Source organism: Sander vitreus, chromosome 21 (assembly GCF_031162955.1).
Source record: "Sander vitreus isolate 19-12246 chromosome 21, sanVit1, whole genome shotgun sequence".
Taxonomy (NCBI): domain Eukaryota; kingdom Metazoa; phylum Chordata; class Actinopteri; order Perciformes; family Percidae; genus Sander; species Sander vitreus.
This window is the reverse complement of record NC_135875.1, coordinates 4,629,444-4,644,130: the sequence shown is the minus strand read 5'-3', so window position 1 is coordinate 4,644,130 and position 14,687 is coordinate 4,629,444. Positions and strand designations below refer to the sequence as shown.

Below are 14,687 nucleotides of genomic sequence, written 5' to 3'. Positions count from 1 at the left end.
TGAAGAAAGGAAGTAGTTTTTTTACCGTTGTATTGAACTGAACTGCAAACTTGATCATTATAATAGTTCAACAAAGCCAAAGTTACAGCAATGTTACAGAGTAAAGCAAGACCCATTTTTGTAAAACAGGTTGGCCTACATCAATTATCTGATTCAATTTCTTGATGTTCTCCCACGTTACACAAACAGACTGACATTATGCAAATGATCTTCCAAAGGCCCGGTTTTTGTCCTCGCAGTACATGCAAATGTAGTAAAATACTGTACAGTTTACGGTCTATCGTGGGTGTCGTGAAATGTTTTTTACGTTCTAGCTTTTTTTTGTACAACTAGAAGTAACAGCAGGTACAAGGATTTTCTGAGCAACAAAATGAAGAATAAAAAGAAAGCTGTGACACGTTATTTTTTTAGGTTTAGTTCGCTGTCTGTCTGTTCCCAACCAGTACAATCAACTCATTTGTACATGGAAAATGTCATTTTCCATATTAACACTTATTTAATCACACGATTGTAAGTAACTGTACTATTTAAAAAAGCAGTTTTAAGAGTAAATGAATAAAGACATTACCATCCAAAAGCCTCCTAATGTCGATTGGGATTGTTGCCATCCCTGGCTTTCACCTGCCCAACTCCAGAGACTTTTGTTAGCTGACTTTTCAGACCTTTTCTGCACCTTCACACTTCAGTTTTTACTCCACAAGGCAGCCTATTGGAGTACACCCAGCCTCTGTCATATTGTTACAGCTCCACGACAGAAACAAGAGCCTGGCACAGCCTAGTATCGAACCACCTGTGTCCTGTAGCTCTGAAACCTAACTTCCGTGCAAGCATCTAGATTTGCACAAAATGGGGTGGAGCAGGTGCACTGATGACAATTTCCTCTGCACTGACACTGAGAAAAACCCTATGTCTGACCTACAATAACACTGTCAAGAAGAAAGCCTACGTAGGGGTCGTCCCCTTTATATTGAATACCTGAGCCGAGCAAAACTGCCTGTGATAAAGATTAGAACAAACGTCAGATGTACATGCAGGTGTTTGTGGTGAATCACAAAATGAGCAGCTTAAAACACTTGAACAACATGATAATGTAAATTTTGCATATGACTGGTGTCTGATGCTGAAATAACATATCTGCCTCTCTTTTTATGCTTTCCCTTGTACGTGTCCATCTGCCCTATAATCAAATGGAAATAGATAAGATAGAAGGATTTATTGGTTTGTAAAACTTGCCAACCAACTGTATCCCTGTGTCAATATTTTTCCATGTCCAGTTACATTTAGACGTGATGTAAATAATGCAAAAATCCCATCGGTCATACAGTATATTCAACCAAATTACCTGGGCTCACACGTCCAGGTTGGCAAGCATCTGGAAAGTTGAATTGTGAATCCCTGACAGCAATCAGCAGGCCTGCATACTAGTGTATTGGGTTAATGATTCAGCATAACTTTTACATAAAGCAATGGAGTCAACTGTCCTTTCTACCTCCAGTGTGGACATGGACCAAACCTCCATACAAAGTCATGTTTTGGTCAGGCCAGTATTGTTTAGTCTGTGCCAATTTAATCCTCCAGAATTAGGGTAGCAGATAAATGGTGACTGGTATGGCTAGTATGACCCCGTTTTGTGGTGAAACAAATAATACACACAATGTTACCCTTTAATACGAAGTCACACAGCCAGTTAGCTTAGCTTAGAGTGGAGAATGGAGTTGTTCGTAACGTTATATATATATATATATATATATATAGAGCTAACGTTATGGGAGCTATCACACTGCTGACCTGCTAATTAGCAAGCCATCTATAACCGTTGGCCAGGAAATGGTAACTTATCGCCGTTATTCTCTTATTTTAGACAGAGACGGTTATCTTTGTTTTAGGTCACTGTAGGTAAGGTAAGTAAGTGCTTAACCGAACCTCATTCAGACAGAGTAATGTTATCGGCTTTATATTTACATTAGGCTAACTTGTAGCAGACGATTTCCCTTCTTGTAGCTAGCTAGCTAGCTAGCACTATCAGTTAACTTAGCGTTATGTGACGTGGTTGGAGCATAGACTGTATAAAAAGGGTTGGAAGCCGCCCGTTAGAGCTAGCATGTTTAATGTTACCTGGCCTCTGAAGGCAGCCGACGTTCCTCCTCTAACAACATTGTTTCAGAGTAAATTCATATATTTACCACTTAACCTCACAATAAAGGTGGACATTAACTTTAAAACGTTAGCTAAATACGTTTTTCCATGCTTTTATGCGGTCGCGTCATTTAAGTGCTCATATCCTCCCTATCCCTAGCCTCCCTGTACCATCTTAAAAACTTTTTTTTAAACTGTAAATTAAAGTTGTGGTGCATTCCCATTTAAGTGATGCTTCGCTGAAAATAAAAAAATAACAGGGACCTGTAATAGAAATCCAACGGCATACAGCTGCCTTGTGCATGAATATAAGAAAATATATATCCACAGGGATTAAACTGATGTTTTTTAGCAAAGCCATACAACAATGAAATATATAACAGCTAAGGCTCAATTAATAAATCAGATATACAAATAGCACATCTTGTCAAATTGGGTATCAGAAATTCTCACTTTCACTGTTTAAATTACAGTAATCACCACTTTAATGGGTCTTTGACATAAGCTTGAAAACTAATTAGGGTATTTCTGACAACACGTGAATGCAGCTTCACTAAATTGGTCCCTTAATATCTGACAGGGCATGGATGAATGGTTTACATTACCAGTAGAGGGTGAACAGCAATGGGATGAACTGGACTGGGCTTTACACTGTTGACATTAGTGTAGAGGAGGTAGTAGTAATCCTAATAGAAATAGTGGTGAGTCTGACTATCGCCTTATTGATCTTGTACTACTGAAACACTATGAGGAAAGCCATCAAGAAACCAAAGCTGAATCAGACTCTGCTCACATCGACAGAACACACCGGATATCAGTCAAGGCTATGTTGAACTAATGTGTAGTTAATCTCGCAAGATAATTATTTTATATCCTAAGCAACATCACACATACGCAACATTAATTGTTTTTTCACAGTCTAACAGACCTGAGCATTTTAATAAAAATGGGTCCTTATGCAACATTTTGAAGCAAATCTAAATTGTGTACATGGATCATTTGCACATTGGGTTTAATTATTTATTTATTTATTTTTACAATTTCTTTTTTCCCAACAGTCCAAAGACATGTAACACTGAAAATAAGACACAATTAAAAGTGACAAAAATACCCTGCTGTTGCATTTTACATTATCATCATTCAAAAACATTTTAAAAGGTCACTAATCAACAATGTCTTTTAAGATCTTATTGTAATTCATCCTATACTCTTTTTCTAATTTTCACTGTTGCTTAGTGTAACATGTGTTACTTAGATGGGTGGTATCTTATATGCCTTTTCTTGGCTTCTAACCTACCCTGCACAGTGTTTTGCCTTGTATCAAGCCATGTTGTTGTTTTTTTAATAACGTGTGAATAAACTCAACTAAACCTAACTATATTTCCCCACATAGCACAAAAAGCTGTGGCATTAGCAGCAGTTTCCTTTCAGTGCATAGTCATATTTGAATCATTTACAGTATTTTTAAGTTTTTCATGTTGAAAGCTTGATATTTCATGATGGTCTCCTTCCCTGTCACTTCTCTACAGGAAGCCACGAGGTCAGAGCCAGTTGAATCCCATGTCAGAAGTGTCCCCACGTTGACCTGCGCCTGACTGGCCTCCCAGCAAAAAGCCCCTGTGAAGGTAAGAGGAACTGGGGTCCCCTCCCCTGGAAAAGAGGTTCCCTCCCCTTGACAGCTCCACAGAGCCCCAGCCACCTGCCTGCTGGGTCAGCCCCATATGAAAAGGGAAGCTCTTTGTAATCCGACGGGGATTACACCACCCAACAATGCACCGCTGAAAGGGCGACAAAAGCCCTGTATCAAACGCAGCTGAGGGGGAGCAAGGCTATGATCTCCCGCTACTACCAACACTGACTCCTCTGCCACCTCTCATCTCCCCAAGAGGCTCTTCCCCCCTTTAGCATTCGCTGCCTCTGTCCTCCTTCTGCCCTCTCATCTTTAGGATCTGGCCTTTTATCAGCGCATTCCTTTTCATTTGCATTGCGGTGTGGGGAGGGACAGCGGGTCTCTCTGATCTGATAGAGCCAGGAGAGAGAGTCAGGAGGATCCTCAGGGCATGAAGGGTGTGTGGTTGAGTGAGTGTGTGTATCCTGCCCTGCAAACACACACACCACATTGCATTCTCAAGATAGCCAGAAACACAGAGGGACAAACAGTGAAGCACCCATGCCTGTCTTTCAGGCTCTGGTTGTCTTTATTTGTTTTCAGAGAAGGAAGTGATGTGATTTACGGGGCTTTTTTTTTTTTTTTTTATTGTTGCATATAATGAGTTGTTAAAAAAGCTTAAAAATGTCCAAGGAATGAAGTTGCAGATTATACAAATACTATTTTTTTTAAAAACCTTGGCATAAATCACTCTGTAGGAATAGGTGTCACCTTTTCCAATAGATAATATCTTAAGTTGGTGCTTAAATGTGGCCCTAATTTAAACATGTCAAAGCATTTTCGAACCCTAAAAAAAAGAAGGTGTTTGGCCTGATTCTTAAGGGTCTGTTGTAAATGTTTGTGTTGCTCGAGGAGATAAAAAGAGATAGTTTACTTTTCGGATTTCCTCAGAATCATTGTATTCCCAACCCACCCATTGCTCAAACATGTGTCAGTGTAGGGGGGGCTTTGGTGGCGGCAAAGTGATGATAGATTGAGGACACAAAAGACAGAAGAGCAAATGTGTTGCGCTAAATCTACAACCTTCAGTCAGCCACACATATTGACTGACTCGGGGAGGTTACCTCAGCCTGTACTCAAATCAATGTTAGCCCTGAGAGTATGGAATAGAAAATCATTCAAATTGTATTATGTTAGGATATATGAGCCATTTCTAAATATTAATTCAGCATTATTTGAGGTGTCTGTTAAGGATAGCAGTTACAGCTCGCAGCGCGTTGACTCGACTGAGTGATTACATACCTCTATTACATGTGATGTATGAATGTATGAGAGGGACCTATTTTTCATTACCAAGACATTGTCCCTAGAGGCAGTTGTTAAAGAAGAATCTCTAAATTATCCCTGTGGAACAACTGGCCCTTGTCATGTGCTGAGGAGCGAGGGAAGGGAAGGGAAGAGAAGGGAAGGGAAAGGAAAGGAAAGGAAAGGAAAGGAAAGGAAAGGAAAGGAAAGGAAGGGGAAAATGGGAAGCACAGCACTATTGATAGCAGTGGGATTAACTGGAAGGATGCCAGAAGAGTGTGTCTGCCTGTGCTTGTGATCCTGCACGCCTCTCCCTCTGTCCAGTTAATTGGAATACAAAGCAGAGCGGGGTCGATGAGAGAGTGGTGAGGACGAGGAGAGAGGTAGGGAGGGGGGGAGCTGTTGTCTGTCTCCAGCAACGCTCAACCTTCACTGCTCGCTGGGAATTGACTGGAGAACCAGCAAGCGAGACCGACACACTGTCACTGGTAAAATGAACTGTCACCTTGCATTTCTCAGCCTCCTGGCAGCATCGAATTGGCCGCTTTGAACCATGTGACGTGACACTGATTGAGTTCTGGTTTCCCCCCCGGGCTCTAAAAGGAAGAAGCCGGTTTAATTTCAAGTGTACAGCCTGGCCATGCAAAGTATCCAGACAGGGCGGCATCACTGTGTGGGCAGCGAGAATTGCTTCCCGACCTGTATCTTTACACCAAACCTTTCATGGGCGCTCGATTCTTCCTCACCGCCCCTCATTATTTCATTGTGCTGCTTCGTTACGCTGCCTCTCAGCTAGTCTTGTTTTTCTTACGGCATATAGTCATGGCGGTCTGACAGGCACACAGAGGAGGAAAACTATTAGGGGTAGCCATTTGGATCCTGGAGGCAATCCCAAGGAGTATTAAGACGTTAACCCTGGCCAAGTCACTTGTCTCTCTCAGTTACTATGCTGATGGAGTGGGGAAAGGATGCAGTCGCAGGGGACCCAGGAGGCTGGGGCTTCAGGTCGACTGGCGCTTCCAGATCCAATAGAGCCTAAACTCGGATGGGGGATGGTTGTCAAAAATCTCCCAGCCTGGGCTAAAAAGAGCCTCAGTGCCATAACAAAGGAAGAGGAGAGTGTGCCATTCATAACTAGGCTGCAATTCTTTACAAGGCTTCAACAGTGAAAGAACTGTGGAAATTTTATTGGTAAAAATCTACAGAAAAAAATAATTTTTTCTAATTTCCAACACATTGTTACCTTCATAAGAAGTGCTAAAAAAAGTGTAGTTTTCATTCAAATTCTTAATAATAATAATAATAATAAGCATATGGATATCTAAATGCATTGTCATGTTTTACCTTTTCACCTATCGATGTTTGCTCCTTGAACAATCTCATGCAACCGTTGGGTTAAATTGACTGATTTTATTATATTATATTATTATACTTTTTACGAGAGCTGCTACGATTAGTCACCTAATCAGAAGATGAATCTGCAATTCTTCTATTTTGATTAATCATTTCATTTCTTTCAAGCAAAAATGCCAAACATTTGATGGTTCCAGCTTCTCAAATGTGAGAATTTGCTGCTTTTAATTGTCTTACATTTTAGTACTTTGAATATATTCCGATTTTAGACTGTTGGTTGAACAAAACAAGACATTTGATGACGTCACGTTGGGCTCTAGGATTTTGTGATGGGCATTTGGTGTTTCACAGACCAAACGATTAATCGAGATAAGAAACTGCAAATGAATCGATACCGAAGCTCTGCTTCTTACTTTCCAGTATTTATTTGGTCAGCTGTTGAAGGCCTTTCTCCACTTTGATAATAAAACACCATGATGGAAATATGACTTTATCGTTCTATTCCTGAAAAGCTCCCGTTTTATAAATTCATCAGAATATTGTCAATATTGTGCTCTGTTTCTGACACTTTAACAGATGCTTCTTTTATCTCTGCGTCTTCCCGGTAGAGCTGAAATGATCAGTCAACTAATTGGTTAGTTGTTTGACAGAAACATAATCGCCAACTATTTTGATAATCGAGTCATCGTTGAAGTAATTTTTTATGTAAATAAGCCAGAAAATACTGTTTTTTTAGCCTCTCAAATATGGAGATTTATTGCTTTTCTCTGTTTTATATCTGAATACCTGACAAGACATTTAAAGACATCACCTTGGACTTTGAGAAACTGGAATGGACATTTTTCACTATTTTCTGACATTTTGTAGAGCAAACAATCAAGAAAATAATTGGAAGATTAATCGATAATGAAAATGATCGCTAGTTGCAGCCCTATTTGTCAGCATACTAAAGTATGTTCTGTATATGAGGTAAACATATGTCGCTAACCTAACTAGCTGTTTTTGATAACTAGCAATCAAAAATGACTCCTCTGTGGCATCTCTTAGATGACCAACCCCCCCGTTATCCCATGAATACTGTATCTAGTTTTCCTTTGAAGCCTTGGGACCCTGCAGAGTGACATGCGACAGAGGAACTGGTAGAAAACCAAGGATGTGAGCATGGCAATAGACTTGTAAAAGAGCCTTCAACAACTGCAAGCAGCATGGGGTACAAACAGCACTGGGTTGATCTCAAACAAAATGCAGAGGGAGGCGGGCCGGCTAAAGATGTGTAAGATATCCGAGGAAAAAGAGGTTGGCTGCTGTATGTATTAATAGATCTCATGTTTGTGCAGTCAGGTGTTTGTGCAGTCAGGTGTTTGCACTCCGGAGTTTGTGATTATTTTTGCGACCATAAATGATCGTCCTTCTTCTCCCTCAGTGTCCATTAACCATTCTCTCCTCTCCTTGCCCTACATTCTTCAGCAAGAAGGCAAAGAGAGCTACGCTGATCCGAAGGTGAAAAACATCCTCCTCCTCTTCCCCCAGCTGAACATCTGTCTCCGTGGTGTTGGCTGCAGCACCGACTCTGACACCTCCAGATGGAGAGCACGCTGGGAGCACTGAGGTATTGCCTACAGAGATGGCAGGGATCACACCTCTGGAATGAAGTCCCACACTTGTTTTCTGCACCTTCCTTTTTTCTGTTTTTGAATCTGTCACTATTCACCATATTGAGTGTCACCTCCCCAGTCCTTGGCCTTGTGACTCTTCTGAAAGCTTTTGGCTTTTAGTAAAGAAAAAGCATGACAACAAACCTCTGAGCCCTTTTCTAATTTACAGTAATGGGCCGTATGGTATTTCAACTGTAACTTCTATTAGTGGAACTGTATTAATTTTTAATATAGTTGGGCGAGAACTGCATACTCATGCGGATATATTTCAAATGATTGCTGATTTCCATTTCCTAGAAACATCTTTTTTTAACAGGCCCTGAACTTATAACAGTTTTTAGTTTGCATCAACCAGAACATTAACTAAATGACCTATAATGTCTTTAGTCTAAATATTAAAAGCAATACCTGCAGAAATCTAAAGTATGAGAGGCCCCAGAGTTGACTTCTGTGAGCCACTCTGGTGTCTTGACAGATTGACTCTGCATTCATTTGTGCCTGAACTCTATGTGAACCTCAGCTTTAGGAAAAAGGGCACCAACAGGCCAGTGCTGCTGGGGCAGAAACTGTGTGTGCAAACCTAACACCCAGTGCAAATATTGAAACTGCTGCCCCTTTACCATCAGATGAAACTAGGCGGACAGGCCCGGCAAACGTTTATCTTGAGGTTGAAGCCACAATGAGCACTTAAATGTTAATTTAGCAACTTAGTTCATCTGATTTTAAAAGATAATGCGGTTGTTTAATGAAAAGTATAGAACTCAAATTATGTAAAATACAAGTGGATGTCACTGCAACCTGCGTCAGCTGTCTCCAAGCAGAATTTGGGTAACAAATCAAGGGTGAGACCTGGCTCCCTGGAGTTTGTTGTCATGTTTAGAGCCCCTGGAGGTATTTCGAGGTGAAAAGGTCACTGGGAACCACCCCATGTGTTGTGAAAGATTCCTCTTGTCACATTATGCAAGGGGACATGGTGAGAATATTAATGGAAGTGAATATAGGAAAGAAGTTTGTAATGTGATTCAAAAACATTCATATTTAGAACAATTTATTACATACATATATTTTTTTTAAATAGGAGGAAGAAATTTCAAAAACTTCAAAAGTTTAATTGGACATAACCCTATACGAGCATGTGTTACAGCCTGACCCTTTTCTTTTTACATAAACAGCAAGTAAAACACTTCTTTTTTTCATTTAATAAACTTTATTATTAAGCTAAAACATCTCAACAGTTGATGGACAATACCCTGTAAATAAATAGTGCAAACAATGCCACTGAGTACTTCAGTGCTCCAACACAAAACAACATGGACTTATGATAAGAAAGTTACAAATACAAGAACTGATTAAAAGACATTTTTATAAGGTTTCTCAGAATCCAATTCAGCATTAATCATAGAACTATAAGCACATAAGCAGACAGACATACCCTGTATACTTCACAAAGTCCACATGCATTTTTCACAGTTTTTTTTTTTGGAATGGTACGGAAAACTGCTCGGGCCCCCACAATCATATTGTGTATTTTTCTTTTCTTTTCAAAAGTCACATCATGGTTCACAGTCTTTCCCTTTTCCCTTTGGAGAGGTGTCAGGGCCGGAGAGTTTCTCCACAGGTGCCGGAGTGTTTACCAAAACGCAGCCCAGTTTCTCGCGTTTCTTCTGCTTCATCCTGCGGTTCTGAAACCAAATTTTCACCTGCGTCTCGTTGAGCTCCAGACTGGCGGCCACCTCCACCCTCCGTGCCCGCGTCAGGTATTTGTTGAAGTGGAACTCTTTCTCCAGCTCGGTGAGTTGCTTGGTGGTGAAGTTGGTGCGGATCACGTTGTGCTGGCCGGGGACCCCGAACTCCGAGTGGACAGCTGTGGAGAGAAATGGATGAATGAATGAATGAAAACATGAAAGTCATGGAGCTGGAGCTGTGAATGATACATGTGAGAATGAATAGAAACATGTACAAAACATTAGTTGCCAAATACACTTTTTTTTTTTTAGAACAATTGGGCTTCATTACATCAGCTGAACTGTATTTTTACGCATAATCAAAATTACTTTCAGACGTCTAATGGGTTCTCTAAATAGCACGTCTAGCTATTATTCTTAAATGTTTCTAAGGATGAACAAACCTGTTTTAGGTGGATTCCGCTTCACTTTCATCCAGTCAAATGTTTTAGAAGTTTCCTCCACATGGTCCAAATCCTTCTCCCTACTTTGGGGCGGTAACCTTGTGTAAACACTTTCTGGATATTCTTGCTGCCTCTGATCTCCGTTTCCAAAATGTAGATACTGGCTGCCTGTTGCGACTCCAGGCCCACAACTGTCCCCGGTGTAGGAAGCCATGTTTGTTCCGAGGGGTGAGACTTGCGCATGAATGAAGCTTCGGTCCTGCTCGGGTGCGAGGCCGTACTGGTGATGTCCGTACTCCAGAGGTGAGCCATACATGGAGCTTCCAGGTGTTGCAAACTGCAGATCCAGGTTCACGTGTGTCTGGTGGGGGTGCAGAGGGAGGCTCGGTGTCTGGTGTGGCGCAGAAGTTGAAGCAACTAAACGCCCGTCCGGTGCGTAACTATCACTTGTTGCGCACGAGTTGGACGACATGTATCCATGGTTTAAATTGTGGTATCCGGCCTTGGCACTGAAAATATTTGCTCCCCGGTTACACACGGGGTAGTCTAAGTAGGAGTTCATCCTTGGGCCTATTATTTGTTCACAACTGATCAAGACTGAGCAGTCATTAATCGGTGCTCCCTTTGCCCTAACCTTCTAGGTAGTATGTCAAAGCTGTAAAACTGCCTTCCACCCTCATATCACCTTCCTGACACACCATGTGACCCGCTAAACGCCAATGGCAAAGGACCTCCAGCACTCTGTCAAGTCTGCGGGCTCGTCCATCAAACGGCTCGCATTTACATGACAAATGCTTCAATCAAACTCGCTCATCCATCTGATAAGAACACAAACATCAGGACACATTTTCAGACAGTGTTAGAGGAGCTGAAAATGACAAATGAATGGCAAAATAAAATTCAAATAATGACCATATAGGCTATCTCACATAATAACAGTAATACGATGAAAAGTAGCTCATTATAAATGCTATAACAATGGCCTCCAAAGACTATAAAAGAGGGAACACATCATACATTATTATTGTCAAAGATGTCAAATGTTAGACTGCTAAATTATTCCTTTAACCAAACCTGAATGTCACAAGGCATGTGCTACATATTTCCATGTTGTATGTCACTTAAACATACTTAAACTGGTAATTTATATTTCATTTAGTATGTGTTAGTATTGTATGTAATTGATGACTGTGTATTTAGTGTACCACTGTACTTTATTGGCTGTATTGTTTTAAGTTGATTGCCTCTATGTGTAGCACTATTGACCAAGCTAAATTAACTTAACTTATCTTAAAAGCAAATGCAAGTAATAATACAAAATAGTAACATCTAGGTATTATTTTGTCATATAAATGTCTAACGTTTTTAAATGTATGGCCTATATGCTGTTTTATTTTTTTTTGTTGAGCACTTATTTAGCTTAATTTTAAAGCTTGAGAAAGAAAATATTGACATTATAAACTCGCTGTAAATGTATCTAAATAAAAGTTTGTTTAAATTGGCTTACTACCTAACCATTTCTTCGGCCTCTCGTCGACATGAATCCTGCAGACAGACTCAAAAGCAGCGCAGTGAATCCAGTGATCCATCATGCGCTCTTTTTAACAGATTGACAGCTTGTGTGGCCCACTTTGCCCATATAAGAACAAAAGACACATTTGCAAAACATATAGACTTTTTTTTTCCTCCTGGTTTCTTTTTAACATCAAGACTATAATGTAATATATTTCGCACACAAAAAAAACCCTCTCACATCCACACTCATCCTCTGTAATTAAGTAAGAGTTAATGTGATGTGTGTCAAGTGCTAATTAAGCTTTAACCAAAAACAAGGAAAGTTGCCATTTATTTCAACGTTTTGGTTGCATTACAGTTGTCCTTTTGTAGAGGAGTATTTACTGTGGAGAGTCTGGTGGGGGAAATCTCAGCAAATTGTGTTTATGTAGGCCTATGTAGCTGAAATAACAGCAGGAACATTTAAACCTAAGATACACAGGGCTGCATGTCTCCGGAAAATATTTAAAAGAGGCCCATGCGTTACAGTTAACACAACAATTGATATAAAATAAATACATGTGTAAAAATACAAATTTGAGACTAATATTTAGATGCATTAGTCCAATAAATAAATCATAACATAGCTACATGCATCAAGACAGAGCTTCTATAACTTAAATGGAAAGTTGTTTTGTTGGAGAGTCGAGGAGATCACATGTTTCTGCTACAGATGAGTCAGTTTTGGAGCTTGCATGATTCTGTCCTGAGTGCAGCTTTGTGAGAAAAATGACCCGTTAAGATGCACATTTGGGTCTGTTGTGCGTGAGGTGGTGTGCGTGTCGTACTGCACATTAAACTGCGGCTCGTGCGTGAAGCCTGGAGCTGGATATTTGGAGTATTCTGCCGGGTACGCTGCCTGGGACTGGTGGTGTTGTTGGGACTTGAGCAGAGGGGAGGCCGGCTGGTAATCCCCGCCCAGATGGACATAACCCAGGCTCGACAGAGTGGGGCTGCCCGGGGCGGAGGGGGAGGACGGGGGGGTGGCGAGGCCCTGCTCTCTCTCGTCCTTCTTCTGCTTCATCCTGCGGTTCTGAAACCAAATCTTGATCTGCCTCTCGTGGAGGTTGAGCAGGCTGGCCATCTCCACCCGCCGCGGTTTGCACAGGTAGCGGCTGAAGTGGAACTCCTTCTCCAGCTCCACCAGTTGCGCGCTCGTGTACGCGGTGCGCGTCCTCTTGGAGGCCGGCGGGGTCGCGCTTGGACACTTCTCGTTGACGGTGCAGTCTGTAGAGACAAACGGTTGGAGAGAAATAAGGGAAAGGTTGAACAGGTTGTATTCACTGAGTGGAAGCAGTGAATGGGAGGTTTGTTTTTCTTCTTTTTATTTATGACTTCAAGATCATTCTCAGACATTTTCTCTACCTGATTACAGTCTGCACCTTGTTATTAAATGCTTCTGTTGTTGTTAAACATAGCATGCATGCTCAGCCAACCTAACCTGTGTGAATAAAGGTTAAATACGTTAATAAAAATGAGAAAATAAGCGTAGAAATCAATAACAAGAGAGAGAAAGGGAAAAGACAGAAACATAACTAAAGAAGATTGTTTGAAAGTAACTTAAAGGTTATGGTGTTACAGTATGGGATGTATAGGGGGAGGAGGAAGCTGAGATATTTCCAAAATGGTGACGAAGAGTTTAACTCGCTTGTTTTTTTCAAAGTGGTAGGCATAAGTGGTTGATATTAGACATATATTTGGAGTTTTTCCTTTAATCAAGATTCAGAGGTACAGATTGTAAAGGCCTCTGAGACAAATTTCTAAAAAAAAATTTTTTTAAAAACGACTCAAAGGGACAGATTATTATAAGGTCTTATAAAAGGTAGCCTAGATTAAATGAAGGGAATCATTCATATCCAAGTTTATTGAAATACTGTTAATCGTTTTCTGATATTTTAATTGTTTACGTTGGCCTTTATAATAAATAGTAAGCTACTATGTTATGATTCTAAATAAAAATGTGTGAGCTTAAAAACTGAGCCAGTGTGTGTTTATCCTTCTGCTAATAGCCTGACTGCATTAATAGCTGATATTTTGAACCTGAAAAGGAGAAAATATAAACTAATTTCCTCAATTCATAAAGTGGACATTAATGGAAAGGCGTCGTTTCAAAACAACTGCTGCCTCTTTCTTTACAGACCTGCGATTCTCATGCCGGGTTTCTGATTTGAGTGTCTGGACTCTTTCATCCAGGGGAAAATCTTTTTGCTCACAGGAAACTTGGGGTTTTGCTGTTTTGACCTCTTGGGAAACGTGCGCTCAAACGTCTCCACTTGCGCCAATTGTTGGTGTGCGGCTGCGCACCCAAACCCGCTGACATCCTCGACCAAAGACTCGTTGAAGAAGAAGTCGTGGTGTTTTGGGGTGTTTTGGGTCGCACTGGTTTTCTGCATTTCCATTAAATGTGCACCTTTGACCTTCTGACGGAGCGCTGGCAGCCAAATGTCATGGCAGGTTTCCAGAGAGCCCTGCAGCTTCTGGCCTGAGAGGACGCAGAAAAAAGACGGAGACAGAATCAGGGAGGAGACCACACGATCCATCTTATCAACTCAATAGTATGCTGACATGAATAGCAAGCCTCTCCTGGCCTGAGAGGCCACGGGAAAATAAGAGTTTGTGATAATGAACCCTCTGGAAAACACCAAATCAAGGACAATCTTGTAAAATCTGTGCAGAAATTAAACATTTGTCCTTTTCTTTACCTCTAACAATTAGTGTAGACGTGAGGTCTACACTAATTGGCCTACAACGAGGCTCATTGTCCTTTTCTAATTGTGTTTTAATGCAGCTAAAACAAATGAAATATAATCTTTTTAGATTATGGAACAAGGTTATTTCCTTCCAATTTCCTTTTTTGTTTGTCTTAAAAAAGGATAATATATTAACAACATAATGGCAACAAGAACATATGGTAATAATAACTAGTCTACACATAAACATCCGAACA

General features: G+C 40.7%; 3 protein-coding genes across 5 annotated transcripts in view; all 3 read right to left on the bottom strand.

The window, feature by feature from the left end:
• skap1 (src kinase associated phosphoprotein 1) overlaps positions 1–832 on the bottom strand; it is a 31,256-nt gene extending 30,424 nt beyond the window's left edge. Inside the window, exon 1 of one of the 3 annotated variants that reach the window (XM_078280086.1) lies at positions 569–832. In XM_078280086.1, coding sequence (XP_078136212.1) covers positions 569–608 — 40 coding nt within the window. In that variant the 5' untranslated portion in view covers positions 609–832. The remainder of the gene's footprint in view (positions 1–568) is intronic. The other 2 variants (XM_078280087.1, XM_078280088.1) reach the window with 2 other exon arrangements.
• An 8,637-nt stretch (positions 833–9,469) lies between these two features.
• hoxb1b (homeobox B1b) lies at positions 9,470–10,848 on the bottom strand. Its single transcript, XM_078279567.1, has 2 exons — positions 10,187–10,848; positions 9,470–9,922 (listed from the first exon to the last, which is right to left on the bottom strand). Exons 1-2 carry the CDS (start codon positions 10,746–10,748, stop codon positions 9,612–9,614), a joined length of 873 nt encoding a protein of 290 aa, XP_078135693.1. The 5' UTR covers positions 10,749–10,848; the 3' UTR covers positions 9,470–9,611.
• Positions 10,849–11,987: 1,139 nt separating this feature from the next.
• On the bottom strand, positions 11,988–14,213 carry LOC144536397 (homeobox protein Hox-D3-like). The gene is made up of 2 exons (XM_078279515.1): positions 13,881–14,213; positions 11,988–12,967 (listed from the first exon to the last, which is right to left on the bottom strand). The coding sequence occupies exons 1-2, from the start codon at positions 14,137–14,139 to the stop codon at positions 12,408–12,410; spliced, it is 819 nt and encodes a 272-aa protein (XP_078135641.1). The 5' UTR covers positions 14,140–14,213; the 3' UTR covers positions 11,988–12,407.
• Positions 14,214–14,687: the final 474 nt, after the last annotated feature.

Bases quoted from the DNA above. Each gene is read 5' to 3' on its own strand.
- hoxb1b (XM_078279567.1), bottom strand. From the start codon at position 10,748: ATGAACTCCTACTTAGACTACCCCGTGTGTAACCGGGGAGCAAATATT. The intron at 9,923-10,186 runs GTTTGTTCATCC...TTCTCTCCACAG, and splicing joins GCGGAATCCACCTAAAACAG to CTGTCCACTCGGAGTTCGGG.
- LOC144536397 (XM_078279515.1), bottom strand. From the start codon at position 14,139: ATGGAAATGCAGAAAACCAGTGCGACCCAAAACACCCCAAAACACCAC. The intron at 12,968-13,880 runs GTCTGTAAAGAA...TTGTCTCTACAG, and splicing joins ACCCGGCATGAGAATCGCAG to ACTGCACCGTCAACGAGAAG.